We start from the raw sequence: 24,488 nt of genomic DNA on the forward strand, positions 1-24,488 counted from the left end.
CATGTGTATGCATATTATAATGTATGAATTCGTCAACAGTATATTGTTTAGTTCTGCATGTTTTTGAACCTTATAGACACAGTATCACACCATATGTGTTCTTGGACTTGCTGTTGGTTCGTGTGCTACCACCAATTTGCAGGTCTAGCTCCAGTTCAACATCGCGTTCCATCGTATGAAGACTGGATGGAAATTTCTTTCGCCATCTTGTCTAAATACACGGGTTTTTCTTTCTTTTTCCTATTTCAAACTGCTGTGAGGAACACTCCTTCTGGCTCGCGTGTCCGCCATCACCTTGAACATGTAGATCAAGTGACCCTGGAGGTATGCCCTACAGAGACTTACTCCAAACAGGGGAGCAACACATCACATCAACAAGGAACGTGTTTACATATGCCTAGTAGTTGACAAGCCCTGGGCGGGCCTTCTGTTTTCTCATGTACGGATCGCCCGCTCTATGGCAGGCGTTGCGCGAAGACGCGAGAACAAGGCCTAATCCATTCCCTCAAAAATGTGTATGATACAATGACAGTGACAGGAAAGAAGTGGCGGTTAGAATCAGTCAGGAAGGCAGCAGTGAGGGGAACCATGACAGACAACCCCCAGGAAGGTACTCACCCCGCACTGGGGCGGAGGTCAGTCAGGGAAGGCCCGCAGGAAGTGACGTTGTCTTGGATCTGAAGGTCCAGAAGAGTCAGGCAAAGTGGGGTGAGGTGATGGAAAGGGAAAGCAAGAGTGTTGCAGGAAGAGAAGACAGTAAGTGCAGAGGGCCAAAGGTAAGATGGGGTGTATTAGGGCAACTGCGAATAATTTCACGAAAAGATGAACCTGGAAGGGTTAACAGGTGCCAGGGGGTGACGGGGTCTGAAGGCCAAGGTAAGAGGGCTGCCTCTACCTTGAGGCAATGGGAAACCTAGGGTAGGGTGGTTTTTTTATTTTTACTTTTTATCATGGAAAAATACAAATATATATAAAAGTAGAAGAGTATAATGAAACCCCCGTAGTCTCTTCACTTCCCTCAACAATGAGCAGCTCAAAGCCAGCCTTGTTCCATCTCTACTGGTACCCACACCACCCCCTTCCACATTATTTTGAAGCAAATCCCAGACACCATTACATTCCCAAGTAGTTCAGTACATACTGCTAAAAGAGGAGAAGGCAAAGAAAAACAAAAATCACTGTAGTGGGCCCCTGGGTGGCTCAGTCGGTTAAGTGTCCTAGTCTTGGTTTCAGCTCAGATCACAATCTCAGAGTCCTGGGACTGGGCCCGCACTAGGCTCTGTGCTCAGCGGGGAGTGTGCTCGGGATTCGCTCTCCCTCTCCCTCTACTTCTGCCTCTCCCTCACCACCCTGCTCGCTCTCTAAAGTCAATAAATAAAATCTTTAAAAAAAATCACTGTAGTATCAACATCTCACCTAAAAGTTCTGGAAAAATAATCATGAGGGGTTTTAAACAGGAGCCTATCATATCCAAATTCACCCCTTTGAGGCTGTTGCTCAAGAAAGGACAAATGTATATGCTGATGAAACATTTCACAACCCAGGATGGTTAATTTATCTCCAATGGATGAGTGATCCCCACAGACATTTGCTTGGAGTCAAAAATCACCCTGCAGCTGAATGAATCGAACATTCTGCTTCTAGGCTCACCCCCTGGACTCTACCTACTTACCTCGAAAAGTGCGGGTTTTCTAATGACGCTACTACGAAGTGGCAACACAGTGCGAACACCAAGGCCCCGGTGACTGCTATAATTAGTTCACTGAGGAAAGCAAGCAATCTGGAGACAAAGCAGAGTGATGGGAACAGCCAGAAGACAGGGATGAAGGACAACAGCCCCCAACTTATGTCAGCCATTTTTGTAGGGAACCTTCAACTTAGGGCAATAGCTTGTCACTGAGGAGATGACGACTTAATCTGGTGACACGAGTTCCTTCTCTCCTCCACCTTCTCGAAGGTCTGTGTCCAGTCCTGTACTCTAGCCTCAGCCCCTCTGCTAAAGAGCCCCTCCGTAGCTCCACCAAGGGTCGGGTCAGAGACCTTCCAGTAGCCAATGAACACAGAGCAGACTGATAGCGCCACCAAAAATTCCAAGTAATCCATGGTCAATAGAAAAATTGTCTCGTACCCGAAGTTGCCATTTTCACCTGACATTCGTCACTCAGGTCACTAGACTAAGTTGACACTGAGGATTTATACCACGACAATATTCAACCAGCTTATTTTTACAACTCCCAAGATATTAATTTCGCAGATATAGAAATACTAAATATGATTAAACACCACACTGGAATTTTTATTACACATGAGGCATCAAGGGTTTGTTCGGTTCCCCCCGGCCGCCCCGAGAGATCCTAAATTACCTTAAAGCTTCAATCACCACAACGGTTACCTGCTCTGACATTTACAAAGTAATTCCACAAACACCTCGGTTGAATTTCCGAGCCTCCCTGGTCGACGGGCGGGGAAGGCATTGGCTTTACTTGGCAGGTGGGGAAAGGAGGCGCGAAGATTCATCCAAGGTTTCACAGCCAAGGGCACGACAGAATCACGGCTCCCGAGTATCCAGAGGTGGTTTCTGACCTTCCCGACTCGCTTTCTCAAACACAGCCACGGGAGGGTAAAACGGCCTATTTATCCAGCTAAATCTTTGGCAAACACATCACAGATAAAGAGAGTTTTAAAAAGGCAGATTTTCATTTGCAAATGCAGCCCATGCTCGCAGCACCATTACCCTTCAGTTTCTAAGGACACAGACCAGCTTCAGGGGAAAAGTCTGCATAAAGGAAGCCGTCCTTGTTGATGGGGGACACGTAGGCACCCTATGCATCTTGGTTTAACAACCCTTAAGAAGGGGTGCCACATGAGGAACTTGCCACAAGCCAAGGCTCCCCTTAAAACCTACTCTTAACAGGAAAGTGTCTGAATTTTAAAACAAAGTCCCTTTCAAACAACTGAACCACCAATTACAATGATCTCGCTACGTGCTAATAGGAAATCAGGACAAACGATGAATCGGATGGTAGTTCATTAAAAACTTTTGAACACTTAAACATTCTTTTTGTGTAGCGTTTTATAAGTAGTAAGTAAAACTGTAATTTTCTAGTGTGGTTTAAAAGCGTCTGATTTCCAAAGCAAAGCATTCATCAACAAAATGGTATAATGGTAAATGATTTACCATACACTAATTCTGTGACTATACTGGCTCATGCCAGTCTTCAAGTATATTCCAGGCAATGTGAGGCAGTGACGGTAAGATTGGTTGTCTCTAAATGAACTAGATTTTAGAATAACTTTACCGCTGAAGACATTTAAAAAAAAAATCTCATTAGACTTAGGGCAACATTAGTCGTCCAAAAGCTACCTCAAAACAACAGAGCCTAGATTTACTAGTCAGGAAGCACCTCCTACTTCAGACCCAATTTTCTAGTCCTATAAGGAGGAGATAAGCTACCAATTCAGGGTCACGAAGTCAACAAATCCTTACCAAAGACAGCATCGACTGGGTGGGGAGGTGCCAGCTGCTTGAAGTATCACTTTGTCTTGGGGGAGGCAGGGGCAGGAGAGTGGGGACATCGAGAACCTACACCTGGCCCCCTATCTTTGGCTTTCCAAGACCTTTTTGAAAGAATGACCCCCAAATAAAATGTGTATACCTTCCTAAGTGTGATTCAGATGTGTCCACTACCAGTTTTTTTCTTCAAAGAAATATGCCAGATATAAGCAAACTATGCTCTGAGGTGAATGGACTCACTGGGCTTAATCCGAGAGCTCTCACAATGAAGTATTTGCCACATGAAACGTAGCAGGACGGCAGTCACCTAGCTCTCACAGGTTTGTGTTGCTCGGCCAGCTGACAAGGAAAAAATGCTGCACACTAGGGTGCGTCTGTCACTTCAAGTGCTATCCGTATGGACGCCATCATCCGCGATGGTGCACGTCACAGCTCCAACTCAGGGTTCCCCCGCAGCCCCGAAATATACTACCTCAGTATTTTCACCTTCATCCCCTAAATGTTCTCTTCAGCTTCCTTCCGCCCTTTTATGAAGGGATCTGCTGTGACCTAACTCTCTTTGGCAAAGTTTTTGTGGAGACCTACTTCTTAAAACCCTCTTCTGACCAGCAGATAATGACTTTCTCTTCTGCAAGGTCTGTGTCCTACATCACCTTCAAGATGGCGCGATTTCAGAGATGAGGAGGGCCTGAGGTACTGCGACCACACAGCACCAGCTGTGAAGGGGGGACCACTGAACTCGTCTGTCAGAGGGACTCAATTGTAGCAGACAGCGCCGCCTTCCTGAATTTGTTCTGACTGTCTCATCACGATGACCGCCAGTCAACAAGAGAGGACCAGTGGCTTTTACAACCACTTCAACAAGAAAACGCCCTCTTTCTTAATGAAGTCAACTGTTCTTCAAGATCAATTCTAGGGGCCAGGGCTTCCGCCGGACTACTGCTTTCAGCCATTCTGTGCTCCAAGCCTCCTGAGCGAGGTCCGCCCCACAGCCTGTGGAGGGGCAGAGTTCATTCGGTGATGGCGGCAGGAATTCACTGCTGGATACAGGCCCATATTTCATTGTCCTTACCCCAACTAATTTTCACCCCACCCCGTGTACCAGTACCCTTTTTCCTACGTGGTTCTTTAAGAATCGATGTCTAGAGTTCCTGGTTTCCATCAAGCATGCCTCACTGGCCACAGACCTGTGAAAATTACTTCACAAGGTCGAGTCTTTTGAATGCAGGATTCTCATTCTCAGAAAAGAGAATACCTTTTCTAGTGAACCCAACCAACAAGACTTACAACGTCAGCCTTGTGAGATCCAATGAACATCCAAAGGTCATTCACATCAAAATGATCTTGGCTTCCAGCTCACAACCAAAATAACTAGAAGGCTACGTTGGAGGCCGATCAAGAACCTTTAGGATATCAGTCATTCCCTGCCCTGTGTTCGTGTGATCCACTTCTTTTGCGGTCTTTTGTGTGGACAGAACTGGCCTGATACAACGCAGCTGGCCTTGAGGATATTTTTGCCTTTGGTAAGTTGATCAGTAAGATGCAGAGATATAGTCTGGATACTAACACTTCATGACAAAACATCTCAAAATGGAATGGTCTGAGTTAAGTTCTGGTTCTGTCAGATGGAGTAGACATTCCAGCCTGTCTCTCCCTGAACACATCTATTAAAACTAGGCAGAATGGATTGAATCTGTTTAAGAATATGCAAAGCAAGCAAGCAGATTGGAGAAGATCTGATTCCAAATTCCACCAAATCAAAATCAAGGTTCCCCGTTTCTTCCCCTCACTCTCTTCTAGCCTGAAACCTCCCCCAAATGGGGGCTGGGTATCGATGCAGAGAGCACCAGGAGAGGCCCCCTACTTCTGGCTCAGAAATCAGCAAAGGGGCCTCCAAATGCTCAGAGAGAGTGAAGGCAGTTCTCCGCTCTTCTCTTTTCCCTCTTCCCTTGCACACCCAGGACCCCTACGATTCCACGGCAACACCAGCAGAGACTATCAGTGGCAGTGGGGCCTACAGGTGCCTGACCTCTGAGACAGCAGAACCTTTTGCTCTAACTGGAGGAGCTGTGGTCCCCAGGTGGGTGGCAGTGAATCCCCGCCGCTTTTTTTCTCCCTCTGAATTCCTGGCCTCAAACATGGGCAGTTGTGGGACATGCGAGACAGAGTGGGTTAAGTAAAGCCCCGGTGTTCTGGCCACAGGACTGTAAAGGGGAGTCCCAGTAAATCACAAAGTACAAAGCCAAATACCACTGAAAAGGCTTTGAAATCACAAAGGGCACCACAACTGAAACTGAGCATGGCAGCCTAAACCACCCATTAAGGCAAAAATACCACCGGACTCCATAGGATATATGCAAGGCCTAGAATCTCATCAGAGGATTTCAAAAGATCCGGGGTACAGTCCCAAATCACTCGGATCCCTTCAAAGATGCAGGAATGTTTCAACTCACCTGGGAAAAGACAATCAATGGACTCTGATAACAAGAGGACACAGATCAGAATTACCTGACAATGACTTTAAAGCAATTATTATAAAAGTCCTCCAAAAAGTAAGTAAGGGCAGACGCTTCTGAAAAGAATGGGGGAGGAGTCTCAACAAATAAAGAGAAGAACCAAATGGAAACCTTAGGAGTGAACACTGTAATAACCAAAACAGAAAACTCAGCAGATGGGCTCACAAGAAGAATGGACATGACAGAGGGGTCAGTGACATTAAAGAATGTCCAGTAGAAATGATCCAATCTGGACAACAGAGAGAAAACAAAGACTTTATGTCCACACATAGAAAGATCTAGAAATTAATACCCTCTTCCAAAGGCCCATAAACTAATAGGTGAAAAGCACAGGAAAGGATCATGAATAAATAGCTCTCAGAATTTAAAAAAAAAAAAAAAGGGAAACATGCCCAAATACACGCAGAAAAAGGGAAACACAAGAGATGTCAAACGGAGATACCATCTCTCAACTACCTGATTACGGAGGGTCAAAAGATTGGCAACCAGTTCAGCCATCAAGACAGACAAGGTACAAAATCGTGTAACCCACAGATAGGAATGTGAAACTAGCTACAGAATTACAGGTGCCTTTGTTCTTTTAATACCCAAAATGCCACTCCGGGGTGCCTAATGAACAAAGCCATATGCATATTAAACAGCACCTAGACAAAATTGTTCACTGAGGCTTACTAGCCAAAAAATAATACATATACATACATATATAAAATATCTATGTCTATCTGTATATATCTGCAAGTATCCTTTAAGAAGGGATCCGTAAAATAAACAAGATACACCCACCCAATGAAGTACTATCCAGCTATAAAAAAGAAAAAGAGGGGCACCTAGGGGGCTCAGTGGGTTAAGCCTCTGCCTTCGGCTCAGGTCATGATCCCAGGGTCCTGGGACCATGATCCCAGGGTCCTGGGATCGAGCCCGCATCGGCTCTCTGCTCAGCGGGGAGCCCGCTTCCTCCTCTGTCTCTGCCTGCCTCTCTGCCTACCTGTGATCTTGGTTTGTCAAATAAATGAATAAATAAATCTTTAAAAAAAAATAAAAAAGAAAAAGGAAGATTCCCATATTCTGATTTGGAAAGCTGTCCAGGCTCAGCTGTTAATGGAAAAAAGCAAGATGCACAACAGTGTATTTGGCCTGGTACCTTTTAAATAAGAAAGGGAGAATAAGAATGCACATTCATATATGCTTTTATTTACCTAACACAAGTGGTCACACCTTCTCCAGAAAGGACCAGATAAATATTTTTGGCTTTGTGGGCAGCACAGTGTCTGCTGGTGCAGAGAGGGATGGATGTGTTCCAGTACAACTTTATTCACAAAATGAAGACAGTCAGCTTGCAGACTGCTGCGTGCTGACAACTGAAATAAAGAAACGCTATAAGGATAAATAAGAAACTGAAAAAAAAATTAGGTGAAACAGTGTAGATGGGATAAAAGAAGCACATAAATTGGACTTCATCAAAATTAAAAACATCTGTGCATTAGAAAACAGCATCATGGAAGTTTAAAGATGTATCACAGAAAGGGAGAGAAAATTTGCCAACCACGTATCTGACAAGGTACTAGTTTGTGTTTCTAGAACACAAAGCATTTTTTACAACTCGATGGTAAGAGGACAAATAACTAAAAAAACAGGCAAATTCTAAGAGAAATTCAAACAGACATTTCTCCAAAGAAGATATACAAATGGCCAAGCGCCCAACACACGAAAAGACAGTCAACATCCTTCGTCACCAGGGAAATGCGGATCAAAACCACCAGGAGCCCCCGCTTCAGACCCGCGAGGGCAGCTGCCAGTGCTGATGGGGCCGGGCCGTGACGGGGGCGCGCCTGTGCTGCTGGGGGGAATGCAAACGGGGAGCAACTTTGGACAAGTCTTTTGGAAAGCAGCTCCTCAAAAGGTTAAACGTCAGGTCGATGCACCCCAAGTGTCCACTGATGGATAAACGGGTTAACAAAATAGGGTATATCCCTACAACGGATCATTCAGCCTTAAATAGCTAGGGAATTCGGACACGTGTTATAACACGGATGAACGTCAAGGGCATTACATTAAATGAAATAAGCCAGTCACGAAAATGAACAAACGCTGTATGATTCCACTTACGTGAAGCGTGCCCGGGAGGCCACATCATAGAAACAGAAAGCAGGATGGTGGCCGCCAGGCGCGGAGCGGGGAGGGGAAAGCTGGGAGTTGTTCAGTGGACGGAGAGTTTCAGTTTTTGGAGATGGACGGGCTCTGGAGATGGGTTGGACAAAATGAATGTACTGAAGGCCACCGAACGGCTCGTTTGGAAGTGGCTGAGAGAGATTTTATACCAGCTGTTTTATTAAATCACAATATAATTTTTTTTTTAAAAGAAGATTAAACAGTAACCACGGGACCTAGAAATCCCACTCCTGGGCACATACTCAAGACAGATGCAAGCGAATGTCTACACAAAAAGCTACAGTGTGACTCGAAACTAGAAACCAGCCCCAAATCTGTCCACAGGTGGATAAAAACGTGGTCCACCCGTCCACTGTTTCCTACTGCCGCTGCCACGCAAAAGGAACGCAGGGCACAGACGTGCGTCCACACGGATGCACCGTGGACACGAGCCAGAAGCCGCCGGTCGCACGAGACAGGCTGTGCTCTCTGGCACATCTAGAGAGACAGAAAGGCGAGTAATGGTTGCCCGGGGCCGGGGCTAGGTGGCTAGAATGGGGAACGACTGCTAACGGGCCCAGGCTGCTTTTCTGGGGGCAACAGCAGTGGCCTGAACCCAGCGGCGATGACAGGCACCCGGTTCTGAATCCGGACAAACTACCGCCAGCTGTAGGCTGCAGGCGAGCAAGTCCATCTCACCACGGCTGGGTTCCTGGGATTTGGGTTTGTTTGGGTTATTTTTTTTTTTTTTTAAAGTAGAATATTCTTAGCAGCAGCACTGTTCCTAACTTGAACTACTCCAAATGTTCACCAACAGAAAACCTACTATAGTGTATGCTTCCAATGAACCACTACATAGAAATGAAAACGAACAAATCATTGCTGTATTAACAACAGAGAGGAATTCCCCAAACGCAACGGTGAGGGAAAGGAGCCAGAGACAAAAAGGGAGATTATATTATTCCATTTCTAAAGAGAGAGAAAGGCAAACCAAGACACAGACTCTTAACTCTAGGGATGACACTGGCTGGTCACCAGAGGGGAGGTCGGGGACATGGGGGAGGGGATGGGGGAAACAGGTGACAGGGCTGAAGGCGGGCACTCGTCCTGAGGAGCACCGAGTGATCTATGGGACTGAACCACTATATTCTATACCTGAACTTGATATTACACTGCATGTGAACTGTACTGGAATTAAAGAAAACTTTATTTTAAAAGGAAGAAAAAGTACACCAACAGGCAAAGCTAGCCTATGCTGAGACAGGAGACAGTTGTCGCTCTGGGCTAGGCTCAAAGCAGATGCCAGCACGCTCCGGGATGCTCCTGGTGTTCCCTTTTTTGACCCAAGCGTGGAATTACACAGCTTGGAGAGCTCACGAAAGCTCATGGAGCAGTACACTTACGACTGTGCCCCCTTCTGTGTGGATTCTGTACCTTGACAGAAAGAGAAAAATCAAGAGCCTCTCGAAGCAGAGGTTTGTACCTTTTCCTCACTTCCATCCTTCAGCACAGGACCAGGAATGGAGCTAGGATTAAATCTCCAACCTCCAAACTTTGGGGGGTTGAAAAACTGTCTGAGCCCCCCATGGAAGTGACCCTACCATCCTAATGTGACCCTACCATCTGGCATCGCTGAGCACTTACTACGTTCAAGGGCACTATGTGTTGATCTCTACCTAGAGATTATTTTTTTTAATGAGGCTCAGAGATGTTAACTAGGCTTATCCAGGGTCACACAGCCAATAGAGGGCAGGGCAAACATGGAAACCTGAGCTGCAAAGCTCATGTTTTTTTATCCCTCTGTCACTTGTGTCACCAAGGGCAGTGGGACACGATGACGGAACACACGCTGGTCAAGCCTCACCATGGATCTGTTTTGGTGGTCCGTACCCCAGAGTGCAGAAAGGTCATCTGCCCCAAGGATAACCTGCACTTCCTACACTTTCCTGGAGGGTGAGGCACCAGGCGGGCAGCCGTGGCTCTGGCAGCTCGACGCCAAGTGCCCGGAACACTCATCCGGGGCGAGAGCCTTCTCCCGGGTGCTTGAGACAAGGTGTCAGACGTGCTTCATCGCAAGACACCCGTGTGCAATTTCATTTGCGATCGGTCCCAGACCTCTGTGTAGAAGCCCCAACAGTCAAGTGCTCAGAAGTACTCGTGAGAGAGTGCGTGCAAGAGAGTGTGCGTCTGTGCAACAGCCTGGAGGCAGGCACAGACGTCTCAGAGAGGACCCACAGAAGGGGACCTTCACAGAAAAGTAACCTCGAGGAGACTTCCCCAGAATGAAAATTCTCCGCTCATCACAAGTCCCAAGGAGATGAGTAAGCAAGCCGCAGTGTGGGAGCAAATGCTCGCAAAATATACCTCCGACAAAGCACTTGAATCCAGAATATATAAAGAACTTGCGTAATTCAATAATAAGAGGACAACCCAATGAAATGGGTAGATGGTCTCAAAAAGACACCTCACAGAGGAAGATATGTGCGTGGCCAAAAAGCACATGCAAAGGGGCTCAACATCATTAATCAACAAGGAAAGGTGAATTAAAACCATAACGAGAAGACCTATATGCAAATGTTCACAGCAATTTCACTTGTAACAGCCCAAAGCGGGAACGGCCCCCATGCCCTTCCACGGTGTGTCCACGCCATCCAACAGTGCTGCGCACGGCCAAGCAGCAAATTACAGACACACGCTTGGTGTGCGTGAATCTCAACCACGCGGCGCAGAGCAAGGGAAGCGGACCCCGGAGGGCGCACACGCTGCACGAGCCCATTTACACAAAACCCTAGCGACGGCAAATCTAGCTGGTGGTGATGGCATCTCGGTCACTCCATGGGGCCAGGAATGGGAGTGGGGAAGGGAATGAGCAAGAGGGGACATGAGGGAACTTTCTCAACTGATGGAACGTCTCTTCTGATAGGGTCTGTTCAGGTGGGTTTAGTCATGTCTCAGACCGTGCGGCAGAGACGTGTAGGTGTCGAGGTCTGCGCGCCCTAAGCGAGAGATGGTTAAGACCGTCACAGTCAAGCGTGGGGCAGGGAGGAGGCAGCGGGGAAGAAGGAATCAGCACGGCACGACGTTACTCACTGTTGGAGCTGCGTCGTGTGCACGCTTGGACTCCCCCACAAGAAAAATCCAAGAACAAGTTCATCTACAACTAATGGACCGACTCCTCTCCCGCTTCCAACTCTGTCCAGTTCTGCCCGGCCCCCGGGGCTGACCCGATCCTGCAGTGAACTCGGCTTCCTGCCGCCGGCCACGGCTCAACTCCTGCCTGCGCCGCCGCAGCTCCTACCGCCAACCACGCCCCAGCAACCGCCAGGCATCTTGGCCAAGCCCTGCCACACCCAGCAGCAGGAGGGTACACTATGCGGCAGGGGGTGGGGGGCATGAGAAGTTTTCCAGTTGGCTTTGCACCAGTTCACCCCTCCCCCAGTGGTGTTATTTGACCAGGATTTATTTTTTTTTTTAAGATTTTATTTATTTGACAGAGGGAGAGGGATCACAAGTAGGCAGAGCAACAGGCGGGGTGTGTGGGGGGTGGGGGGGAAGCAGGCTCCCCGCTGAGCAGAGAGCCCGATGTGGGGCTCGATCCCAGGACCCTGAGATCATGACCTGAGCCAAAGGCAGAGGCTTTAACCCACTGAGCCACCCAGGCGCCCCTTGACCAGGATTTAAACAGCCCCCCTCCCAAAGCCTGGTACACAGAGGCTTGCATTCCCCAAGTACAGATTTGAAGTCGGCTGCTGGGAACCCCAAACGCATTCCGCCCCAATAACATACAGCCAGCAATGCAGCAGGCCGCCCCTGGGGCTTTACCTCTCCTAAATGCACTCAAGGCTCACACAGCGAAGCCGAGAGGAAATGCTACAGGTGCAATGCTTCTTTCCCTCGGCCCACGAGACTAAGAATCGAGTAAAATTCCAGGTTCAATGCTGAGTCAGTAGCAGTAACAGCAGCTGGAAAGGGAGGCGGCTCTGGGAAAGGGGGCTCTGGGAAAGGGCCCCAGGCGCAAGCCAGCAGGCAGGCCCAGCACAGGCCAGCTGAGACCCAGCCAGAGGCTCATATGGTCTTGTCCCCACGAGGAAAGTCACTGTGGCCTGAGCGAGCCACCCCACTGTCTCCAGCAGGGAGAGAGGGGGCTTCTCAGTTCTAACCCTATTTTTAATCTCCCACTGAACTTGTTTAAAAGAAAAATCCCGTTATGAAAAATACACATCATTCAACAGGTGGACAAAAAAGCAGCAGCAGTATTCTCAGAACAGTTCAAACCACTGTCTCCATTCCGGGGTCTCCAATGTGAGCTGTTCTCGTCTACTTGAGATGTACCACTGAGGAGAAAGGCTGAGATCCAGAAATGTGCCATCAGGATGTCTCTTGTTTCCTAATAAAAATCACAACTGCTCTGTAGCTATGCCCGGCCACCATTTTCAACATGGTTTCTACAGGAAACCACAATCGGATTTCCTTCGGAGGGTTCCAAACAAGTTCCGCTTCATGTCAACAGGTGAAACCAAGTGTCAGCTGTGTCCACTGAGAGTTATTCTAAGAAGCAACTGGAAAGGGGCGCCTGGGTGGCTCAGTGGGTTAAGCCACTGCCCTGGGCTCAGGTCATGATCCCAGGGTCCTGGGATCGAGTCCTGCATCAGGCTCCTTGCTCAGCGGGGAGCCTGCTTCTCTCTCTGCCTCTGCCTGCCTCTCTATTTGTGCTCTCTCTCTCTGACAAATAAATAGATAAAATCTTTTAAAAAATAAAATAAAAGGCAACTGAACAGATACTCCTAGGGAATCCCTCCAAGAGTAGCAAAGAAAACCACATCCAGGTCCCTACCGCTGAAGAGTTAATGATCAGTAATGATTTAATCACAACTGTGTCACTCGCTAGGAATGAAAACCTTGGTGCAATCGAAGCTGGCAGAGAGCAGGTGAGGCCTCTGTGAGGCTTCCTGGAAGGTCGGAGACGTGAAGGCGGAGGGCGTTTTGGGCAGAGCGAGACTGCAGGGTACAGTGGCGTCAAAGCAGACGGCATGGAGGGCAACACACCAAGACTGACCCAACCTTAAGAGGCCGGTGACAAAGCTGCTGCCTGTTGGCAGCAACAGGGATGAAAAAAGACAATGCCTGGGCCGGGGAGGAGGGGTCCAGCCAGCGAAGCAAGCGGCTCTGAGACTCGCTCTGGAAGCAACGGGCTGGCTCTGGCAAGGACAGCGGCTGGGGTCAAGCCGGACTCCCAGGTTGGTGATTCTGCTCACGCACGCTTAGTTAAGAGAAGACAAGGTCTAACTATGGCCCTTACATTCTGTTGGAACCAGATTTGCCTGGTCTCCTGCCCGCCTAGAGATGCCACACAAAGTGCACCTTCTACGACCGCCAAACCCACACGTCCCACAGACCTGATTTCCTTAGAACTTTCTGCATTTTCCAGAGCGATGGGGAGAGAATGCACCCTCTTACGAGCCGTCGGACGGCATTTATAAGGCTGTCTTGAGCAGAAGCCAAGGCACCTGAGGTTTAAGTCCACAAAAGGGGAGAGCTGCCTCTAGGCATTTCCAGCAGAACAGCACCACAAGCCTTATTGGTCCCGGTAAGCTCGGCTATGCTGCTGCAGGGGACAAAGCCCCACAACCTCAGGGGCTTGGCTACCATCTCGAACACGTGACCCTTACGTGAGCCGTCATGAGGCGGAGAGGCGGAGGGCGTGCTAACGTCGCACTCGCTGTCACCGGGGTACCTGCTGACGTTGCTCACGTTCCCGAAGGGCCCAAGCTAACTGCAAGGGAGACTGGGGACTGCGGAAGAAGATACGCGTGCTTGCAGGCCACACGACACATCAAGCTGAGAAGGAATCCACAAGTAGGGGGCACCTGGGGGGTTAAGTCAGTTAAGCATCTGCCTTGGGCTCAGGTCATGATCTCCTGGTCCTGGGATTGAGGCCCGCGTGGGGCTCCCTGCTCAGTGGGGAGTCTGCTTCTCCCTCTCCCCCGGCTCGTGCTCTCTCTCTCTCTCTCTCAAGAAATAAAATCTTAAAAAAAAAAAAATCCACAAGTAACATCACCAATGGAGAAGCTAGATGTAACCCAGGGAAAGGGCAGCAGAAGGGACTAGAGCCGGCTGTACTCTAAACCAAGACACACCCTATTTTGGCAGAAAGCCCAATATTACCATCAGTTTAAAAAATGGACAGAATCACTATAGTATCATTTGACACAAAAGGAAAAAAATAACCTAGACTCCAAAACCAGTGACACGCAACAAAAGGTAGACTGTGTCCTCCCATTGCTAGTGGGAAGCCGGTGACTCCAGCACATTCCGCCTTCTCGCACAGAGCAGGGCGGCGCGGACCAGAGCTCGTTGGAGATTAGGAACAGGGAAGATCCCGGACACAGGGAGATCCAAGGCCTGACTTCCTCTTGGAAAGGCATATCTTGCAGACAGATTTTCATGATCCAAATTATACTCTTATCGCGGTAACAACCCCCACCCTCCAATCTCAGTAGCTGGACCACATAAAAGCTTCTCTCTTGCTTATGCAACCCCCTAAGTGAACATTTCTGCTCCCGTAGCTACCCTCCGAAGAGTGTTCAGGGATCCAGGTGCCTTCCATCTTGTGCCACTGCCATCGTCTACACTGGGGACCAGGGGAAAGGGTGACAGAGTATGGGAAGATATGCTAATACCCGGGCCCAGAAGCGACAGACACCACCCGCACTTCCGTTTCCTTGGCCAGAACTAGTCATACCTCCCTCCGAGACTCAGAGGGTGCTGGAAAATGCAGTCTGCAGGGTCCCTAGGATTCACTAGGAGCGTGAATCTCCGCTAGGCCAGCCATCTCTGCCACATTTGGCATCCTCCAAATGACTGTGGGAGCCGGCCAGCAAAGGGGTGTCCTCAGGATAAAGCAAAGTCAAATAGCTCATCCAGAGGCGAAAAGCCCTGGCCTTCGTCTTTTGAATGGATGTTCTCGAAGTGCAAGGACTTCCTACCATAACTGTAGGATTCCACCCGAACGGGCAATCCCTTACCGCCTGTAAAATCACCATGAGCACAACTGAAGAAAAAGACCTCAGAAGCAGGGCCCCTGGGACAGGAAAGTGGCATCTAAATGAGGTTCAGAGAGGAGCAAAGTTAGGCAGAGCCAAGACCCAGCAGCGAGGAGACGAGAACTTGCGCCCCAGGGCAGGTAGGGACAAGGCTTGATCAAAGGGGCCAGTTCTTGCCATGGGACCCGTTACTAGCTGAGGCAAGAAGGCCACGAATTAGCACACAACTGGAGGCTCTCACTTAGATCAGTCCGCAAGCACCCAACTAAGCGGAGAGTAAATGGGGATCAATGCTATGGGGCATTCCTTGGAAGTAACTGGACTGTATTCTACTGAACCAGACCTCCGTCTAAGATCTGATGGCACAGGGGCGCCTGGTGGCTCTGTTGGTTGGGCAACTGCCTTCGGCTCAGGTCATGATCCCTGAGTTCTAGGATCGAGTCCCACACTGGGCTCCCAGCTCCACGGGGAGTCTGCTTCTCCCTCTGACCCTCTCCCTCTCACGCTCTCTCTCATATAAATAAATAAAATCTTTAAAAAAAAAGATTTGATAGCACAGTAAGCATATTCGATTAGAGAGTCTGGTTAAACAGAATTTCCATCTCAGAATGCATGGGAAAGCACGAACCAGAGTTACATAGATTCCCTTCCCGCAGGAAGTCTGTGTTTGCCGTGTTCACAAGCACCGAGAAGCTCCAAGGGACACATGCCGCACGTACCCGGAGTCATGGAACAGGCTGCTCCCGGTACGTACACTCCACACGCGCAGTAGTGATCGCAAGGCAGGACTGTGAATTCTGTTCAAGCAGATACATGGGCATTTAAACAAAAGGAAGGGGTTTCTTTTGGCAAAAGAAAAAGAGAAAGGGGAGAGAGAGAAGACCTGCTTTGTTTTCCAAGCACTGAAAGTAACCAAGAATTTAACAGTTCTACTAAATTCCAGACTCTCACCTTTGAAGACGTAGGACAGATGCTTAAAAAATAAGATAAAAGCTAGTCCTTCTGCAGAGCAAAGGCACACAGGAATGGCCACCACCTCTGCTAAAAGTGAACAAGAGATCCCTCAAAAAAAAAAAAAAAATTAAACATGAAATTACATGACTCAGCAATTCCCTAGGTGGGTATGTACCCCAGAAAGTGAAAAGTGGAGACTTAAGCAGGTATTCCAACACCCACGGCCATTATGGCATTATCTACAAGAGCCTGAAGCTGGAAACGACCGTAGCGTCCCATCTGCAGATGCCGGGGTCACCACTGGCACATTCATTAGCCTTCAAGGTCACTCAGCTACCTGCCACGGTGCGAATGAACCTTGAGGACACTGACTTAAGTGAAATAAGCCAGCCACAAAAAGACAAATACTCTATGATCCCAGTTATATGAAATTTCTGGAACAGGCAAAGTCACGGAGACAGAAAGTAGCACCGTGGTTATCAGCGGCTAAGCGGAGGGAGGAGTGACAAGTTGAAGGGGCACGGAGTTTTCGTTCAGGCTGATGAAAAACTTTTGCACGGGGATGGTGGCCGTTGGCTGCACAAGAGTGTGAATGTACTTAATGCCAAGGAAATGCACAGTTAAAAATGGCTAAATGGGGGGGCACCTGGGTGGCTCAGTGGGTTAAGCCTCTGCCTTCAGCTCAGGTCATGATCCCAGAGTCCTGGGATCGAGCCCCACATCGGGCTCTCTGCTCAGCAGGGAGCCTGCTTCCTCCTCTCTCTCTCTCTCTCTGCCTGCCTCTCTGCCTACCTGTGACCTCTGTCAAATAAAATCTTTTTAAAAATGGCTAAATGGCAAATTATAAGTTACATATATTTTAGGACTTTCTTTCCAAGTGCTCGTGACCTTGGCCGTGTTCCTTCACCAGAGTCACCGGTCCTCGCTGGGGCTGAAGGCCTGCCTCTGGCTCTCTCACACCCCCACCAAACCATCCAGGCTCCAGCGACCCCGAACCTCTCCTCCAGATGGACACAGGACCACGGAAAACTGCACAACAAGGGGGAAAACACGCTCCAGCCGGCTTTGCCTCGCTAGGAGTACAAGAGACCGGAAGTACCCCCACTTCTCATCTATCATGCTCCCTAAAATACATTTGGGGACATCTCAATCGGTCCACTCCCCCACAAGCAGTTTTCTGGAACAGCAAAGTCCAGTGGCACCTTCTGTGAGGAGGAAAATGCTCTCTTCACTGTGCCTGTTGAGCCCCTGAAATACGGCTGGTACCAATAACAGACTGACTTCTTGCATTTAAACGGACTTCAGTGTCCACTGCCACCTGTGGCTAGCGGCCACCATGTCGGATCCGCGCTTTTACAACTTTCACGAAGAACCCATAGTGACAGATTTGGTGTTCTGTGTGGGTTTTTGTTGTTGTTGTTCTGTTTTGTTTGGGTGGAGATGCCCAAAGTCCGTGAGCGGTAGAGATCAGGAAGCCAGGAGAGGTGTGTGTGGGTGGGGGGTGGGAATCTCAGTTTAATCCAGAAACCCACGACTGGAGTTGCACATATCCTCGGCCAAACCTCTGAGAAGAATTTACTAGTTATAATGACATACCGAGAAATGATTTAGTCAAGACCAAGCCAAGGTCAACCAAAGGAGGTACACGATGCAGAAAATTCTAGGCAATCTGGACCCAGAGCAAGAAAAGGTGACTGTTGTGTAGCTGTGGAATCGAAAGCCCAAGATTTCTGACTGAACTTTCACACCCAACCAGAAGGGGGTCCAGTTAGTAGATGAGGGCTTGTTACACACACACACACACACACACACGCACGCACACGCACGCACAGCCCCAGAGGAGTAAAGCCGCCGCGCACCCAGCTTCAGAGTTGGCACCAGCAGGCAGGAGGCTACAATTGTGCAGCACAGCAGAAGGGACATTTCCCCTTTCAGAGAAGAGTGTTACCCAACTCTGATTTCGGAGGAAAATGAACAGAGGTCAAGAAAACCGAGGGTTCTGGGTGAAGTGGGCTCCTGAGGAACTTTTCTAAAAAGGCACAGCACTGAGGAGTACCCGCTGAGCGGTCAGAAATATCAAGAGTGTTTTCAACGCGCTCAGCTGCTGCTTTATTTGAACAAGCCTGACACTCTGCCCCCCTCCAGGTGCGGAGGATCCGCTCTGCAGAAAACAGCAGCGGGTTGCCTCTGGCTGGGAACGGATGGCAATCCACCCAGCTTGCGGCTTCCCCCTTGGGCGGCGGGGTTCTCAAACTCCCCCCTGTACCTTCTCACATGCTTTCAGGCTTAGGGTGGGCACGGTTACCACCTCTTGACCAGTGGAGAAACCAAGGCACAAACCAGGTAATTACCGTCCCCCATACAAGGCTTATTAATATCACCCAACTGCCAGAGGCTTGTCACATAGACTCCAAACGTTCGGTAAGGGAAAATATCCGAGCAGCCATCCATTGCACACCTGGAGAAACTTGCCAACCAAAAAGTGTTGATTTTAAGACTGGATTCTTACCACACGCTTATCACAAGGAGCTTGGAGAGCTAGTGTCCCATTCCAGCAACGGAGGAGACCCAGAACCCCCGAAAGCTTGTGCATTATGGGATAAAACAGATCTGTCACGCCGGTGGTAGAGCACAGCCCATGTCAAAGCGTGGTTGGGGGCAGGAATTAAAGTTCTAGAAAGAACTCTGGGGCATTTCTAAGAGCACCTCCCCCCACACACTCCCTTGCAGCACACGGATTCCCACTTTCTGCCGCAAAATGGAATCACCTGGGAACGCATTGGAAACTCGTGAGGCCTTAGACTGTGGGATCCTCGGGGTACAATCCCGACATGAGTTTTAAAAGTTCCCCAGGTGATGCTTATGTGTAGCCAGGGGCCCACTCATTGCTCTAAGGGACACGGTCGGAGTGAGGAAATACAATCTGGGGAGGGGGGAGAAGGAGAGCTCTGCGTCATCTGGGTTTTGGACTGTTTCTTCGGCCAACTGACGTTTAAGGAGACGAAAAAGTAACTTGGTTAAATGGCAGTGGCCTCCGTTTTCTTATCTGTAGAAAGGTACAATGCCGGGCGGGCGTGCGGTGAGCGTCAGGGGAGGCTAGGCCGGCGGGCGGCCGGGGCCCTGGCACGGGCCAGGGTCAGGAAGGCGGGCAGGCTAGAGCGGGGTGGGGTTGGGGGGTGAACGGGGCATCCGCCTCACCTGCGTCGTAGAAGGCGTCGAGCACAGCCGTCTCCCCGAAGTCGAGCTCCCCAAAGGGCACGGAGGTGAACTGGGCGCCCTCCGCCTCGCAGGCCCGCTGCAGGCACTGGCGCGCCCCCGCCTCGGGGCCGCCGGCCACGCCGCCCTGCGGGATCTCGCTGCGCACATATACTGCCCGCAGAGCCCGCCGCGGCCCGCCCGCGTCCTCGCCCCCGCTCCCGGGCCCCGCGCCCTCGGCCGCCCCGTCGGGCTCCACCGGCCCGGCCGCGCCCTCGGCTCCCGGCGGCAGCGGGCACTGCGGTGGCTCGGCCGCCGCCCCGAGGGCCCCGGCCGGGGGAGTCCCGCCGCCGCTCTCCATGCGGCCGCCCGGCGCGCCCTTCCTGGGTCCCGCCTCCGCACGAGCTGCGGGCGGCTGGGGGCCACGAGCGTCCCGGCACCTGTTCCCGGGGCGCGGGCGGGCAGCTGCGGGCGCCCGAGCGCGCCGGTGGCCCCGCCGCCGCTGACGAAAGCTGCAGCCCCGCAACCCCCGAGCGCCCTTTGAAGACTGAGGAGAGAGAGGCGGGGGCTGGGGACGTGAGGGCGAGCGGAGGGCGGGGGGAGGTCTGGGAAGGGCGGCGGGGCAGGAGCTGGCAGGGCGCCCCCTGCCGCCTCCCCCGGGCAGCGCCCGAGGAGGGTGGATTTGTCAATTTCAGGATTTTGCAGCTGCCTTCCCTCCAGACTGACCAACATCCCAAGTCCCGGCTTTTCCCCCTCAAAACAATCTGGTGGGTATTAGAGAGGGCACGGATTGCATGGAGCACTGGGTGTGGTACAAAAACAATGAATACTGTTATGCTAAAAATAAATTTTAAAAAATGATTTAAAAAAAACCAATCTGAAGCTTTTCAAGCAGAGTAAACACTCAAAGCGCTGGTTGGAGGTAAATATTCAATTTCAAACTAAATGCAGAGGTAATTTTAACCCAGGATTTAGGTGAGAAGATGCTAATTTCAAACGCCTCTGATTTTGATAAGTATATAAATAAGTGAATTAATTAAAAGATAAATAAATCGCCTCTGATTTTGCACTCTTTGTCCCCAGTTGCCAAGAGCATGGCCCTTGTGAGCCCCGTTCTGGAGGCCTGCTCGTCCTGACTTTCACTGTGACCTTGACAAAGCACCAGGAATCACCAGCAACAACTTTTGTATGCCAGGAAAATAGGATGCCTGCCCGACCTATGAAATGCTGTGAACCCAAACGGATCTTTACTCTGGATCTTACCTGCCTCACGATTTTAGGCTCCAACGTTAAAATGTAGTATTACCACTGCAGGTAGTACTTCTATTTAAAAGACAGGCTACGGGGAGCCTGGGTGGCTCGGTGGTTAAGTGTCTGCTTTCAGGTCAGGTCACGGCTCCCTGCTCAGCGGAGAGTCAGCTTCTCCCTGCCCCTCTGCCCCTACCCCCAACTTGTGTGCTCTCTCTCAAATAAATAAATAAAATCTTTTTTAAAAAGGAAAAAAAATAAAAGATAGGATGCACTGGACATTATCACAAGGTTTTGGGGCTTGGATTTTTCATTTTATTATTGTATTTTTCATTTTATTATTATTGAGATACCATTCACAAGCCATCCAGTTCACCCATGTAAGTGGCTTTTAGTATATTCATAGAGCTGAGCAGCCATCACCACACTGAGTTTTAGAACATTTTCATCACTCCCCCCCACACCCTGCAAATCCTGGGGAACCATTAGCACTCACTGCTCCTCCCCCGATACCCCTCTGCCCTAAGCAACCACCAAACTGTTTTCTCTCTCTATAGATTTGCTATCCTGGGCATTTCATAAATATGGAATCAAACAAGGTGTGGAAGAGGATATATATCTAGGAATGGGATTTCTGGGTCATATGAAAACTCCATGCTTAACCTTTGGAGAAACTGCCACTGTTTTCCAAAGTGGTTCCACCATTTTACATCCCCACCAATAGTATATGAGGGTTCCAATCTCTCCTCACTGTCACCAACACTTGTTATTGGCTTTTTGGTTAGAGCCATGCTAGGGAGTGCGAAGCAGTACCTCACTGGGATTCTGATTTGCATTTCCCTTACGACTAATGATGTTGAGCATCTTGTCATGTGCTGATTCACTATTTGTAGAACTTCTTTAGAGAAATGTCCATTCAGATCTTTTGTGCACTTTTAAACTGGGTATTCATCTTTATTATGGAGTTATAAAAGTTCTTTTTATATTGTGGATATGAGTCCCTTATCAGATACGTGATGTATGAATATTTTCCCCCATTCTGTGCATTCTTTTCACTTCTTTTTTTAAAGAAATTTATTTATTTATTTGTCACAGAGAGAGATCACAAGTAGGCAGAGAGGCAGGCAGAGAGATAGAGGGGGAAGCAGGCTCCCTGCTGAGCGGAGAGCCCGATGCAGGGCTCCATCCTGAGGACCCTGAGATCATCACCTGAGCCGAAGGCAGAGGCTTAACCCACTGAGCCATCCAGGCGCCCTTCTTTTCACTTTCTTAATGGTGTCCTTTGCAGCACCTCACAAGCCATTCTGACAAAAGCAAGATGGGACTTACCTGACAAAATCATGCTTTGGCTTCTCTTCATGTTTCAGTAATAATACAGTCCATGCCTCCATCCCACCCCCAAAGGAAAGCAGAAAGTACCAGTATAAATCTTTGAAGAAGTCCTTCTTTAATTCTAGTCCTGACAGAAATTAGGAATTTCAACAAGGGACATCATTGTATACCCTCTTGTGTGGTCAGTGGATGGAAAACGGCTCTGAAGAGGTCTGTAAAAACACACAGACCAGAACTGGGAAGAGGGAAGATAGGGAAAACTTTCAACACCTCTGTTCTGAGCTTCAAAAGACAGGATGGACGTATTTTCCTTGGAGACTTGTAATGCATAATAATAGTAATTTTCCTAATGTGCCTGTTTATCTGAGATTATCCCAATGATAGGCACAGCCTTCGGGAGGCCGCAGATGCCCATTTCACAAGCACGTGCCAGCGTCTTGCTGTTGCCCCCATGCCAGTCTTTCTGTGTTCCTTCCAGCTCTCACTGGGGCCCTGCTGACTGAGTAAGACTCACAGGACTTGTGAATTGTGGCTTGAATAATACCTTCCTCTGAACACAAACCCTGCTGCGTAAAGAACCCAGAATCTGCCTAGCTAACGAGCACCTTCCCTGCAGCTGGTGCACACGGTGCCCTTTCTTGTTGTTTCCAGTAATTTGCGCACCTGAAATGAGACCCGGCCCCATCTCCTGATGTCCTTCTTACCTCCCAGCCCCAGCCACACTGAGAAAATGACAAATTGTTTGATTAGTCTTTTCTGTTTAGTTGAACAGTTGTTCAGTTCTTACCCCTGCCTTGTCCCTTACTAAGTGCGTGTCTTGGAAACTACTTTGCCCCAACACAGAGATATCATCTGGACTAGGACAGTGGGTTGAATACAGTGGAAACAATATAGTCAAAAAGCAAGATTAAACCTAGGCATTTTTCTCATTTCCTTTATTGTATTTCAGGTCGGTTACTCGTATCAATTGTGGTCAAACTAGTTAGCTCTTGGACTCGTTCAATGTTGTAAAAAATATTTTAGTTACCATAGGAGTGGCAGTTTCATTACTTCTTTCATCGTACCCAAGAATCAAGAACAAATAGTGACAAAAGACAAACAGCCATGTTATATAATAGTGTATGTATTTGTTGGGAAAACTTTAACATATATAGTAATTCAACAGATTTATTGAGCACCTATTACATGTCAGGCACTGTCCTTAGTGCTGAGGATAGCATAGTGAACAACACAGCCAAACTCCCTGCTGTCATATTAGATACAGATACTGAGCGATAGATATGGATATGACTACAGACAGATATACTTTTGGGTAGATGCTATAAATATTGTATGGACACAGAGTATTGTAATCTGCCATACAATACAAGAAAAGCGAATAGGATGGATGAAACTGACAAGCAGTATTAAGCATAGATTGTATGTAAAATATCGCCTTATAAAATGTAGGTGAAATTCACAGGATGTTTTAAAAGTGTATGTAATGAGTAGCCAAGAAGCTCGTGAGGAAAGGTGGACTTCAAGAGGTGCATTAAAAATTGTAAGTTATTTTCCTCTAAGACATGCTACAGATGGAATATATGACGGAACAAACAAGAGTGTTACTTACAGATAAATAGGGATGGAAAGACCAGGTCATTCGGCATGAGCGTGTGATCTCTCACCTAACAGTTACATTACCCCCAAAGTGAGCCCCCGTGGGTGACCTCCATTACAGTCCCATTCTCATGCCACATATGCCCTCTATCTTCTTGAACATATAGAGTTTCTTATCATAACTGTTTCAATGCCCTTGTCTACTAAAGCTAACATCTGTTTTATTCCTGGATCTGTTTCTAGTGATTCTTCTCATTGTGGGTCATATTTTCCTTTTTTTTTTTATTTGCATGTCTGGTAACTTTTTATTAGATGGCACACATTGCAAAATTTAATGGTACCGCACACTTTTGTATTCCTATAAATATTCTTGAGCTTTGTTCTAGGATAGAGTTAAGTTACTCGGAAACGGTTGGGCTCTTCTGAGGATTGCTTTTGAGCTTCAAGTGGGATCAGAGCAGCCTTTAGGCTAAGGCAGATTAATCCCCTGTGCTGAGGCGATACCCCTCTGAGTACTCTACCTGATGTCCTGTGAACTGTGACTTTTCCCATTCCGGCCAGTGGACACAGAGGCTATTCCGGTCCTATGGGACCTCCAGGGATGGTTCCCTCTAATCCATTCAGGTAGTCCTTTCCCGAGCCTGAAGATGTTTCTTCACACACAGGTGCTAGTCAGCACTCTGCCGAAGATTCCAGATCTACACAACTCTGGAACTCTGGGTGCAGCTGTCTCCTCTCCATTACTCCAAATGTAGCCTCCTTGGCCTTCTAGCCCCAACTCGTCAGCTCAGGAAGGCAACCGGGCTTCTCGGGGGCTCCCTTTCTCTGTTCGATAGCCTGGACTCTCCCTCCAGGCAGCAAGCTGGGGGAAATTGTAGGACTCGCCTTGTTTACTTGCTCTCTCTCAAGGATCTCTGTCCTGTGCTGTGCTTCTTACATGAT

The 24,488-nt window shown here is 48.8% G+C and overlaps 1 protein-coding gene across 1 annotated transcript in view; it reads right to left on the reverse strand.

Moving 5' to 3' along the window:
• Positions 1–19,731, reverse strand: part of LOC111150410 (mitogen-activated protein kinase kinase kinase 15) — a 118,079-nt gene extending 98,348 nt beyond the window's left edge. Inside the window, exon 1 of the mRNA XM_022507830.1 lies at positions 19,374–19,731. Within this exon, the coding sequence (XP_022363538.1) occupies positions 19,374–19,731 (358 nt within the window). The remainder of the gene's footprint in view (positions 1–19,373) is intronic.
• Positions 19,732–24,488: the final 4,757 nt, after the last annotated feature.

Source organism: Enhydra lutris, unplaced genomic scaffold (assembly GCF_002288905.1).
Source record: "Enhydra lutris kenyoni isolate GAN:26980312 unplaced genomic scaffold, ASM228890v2 scaffoldscaffold23, whole genome shotgun sequence".
Classification (NCBI taxonomy): Eukaryota; Metazoa; Chordata; class Mammalia; order Carnivora; family Mustelidae; genus Enhydra; species Enhydra lutris.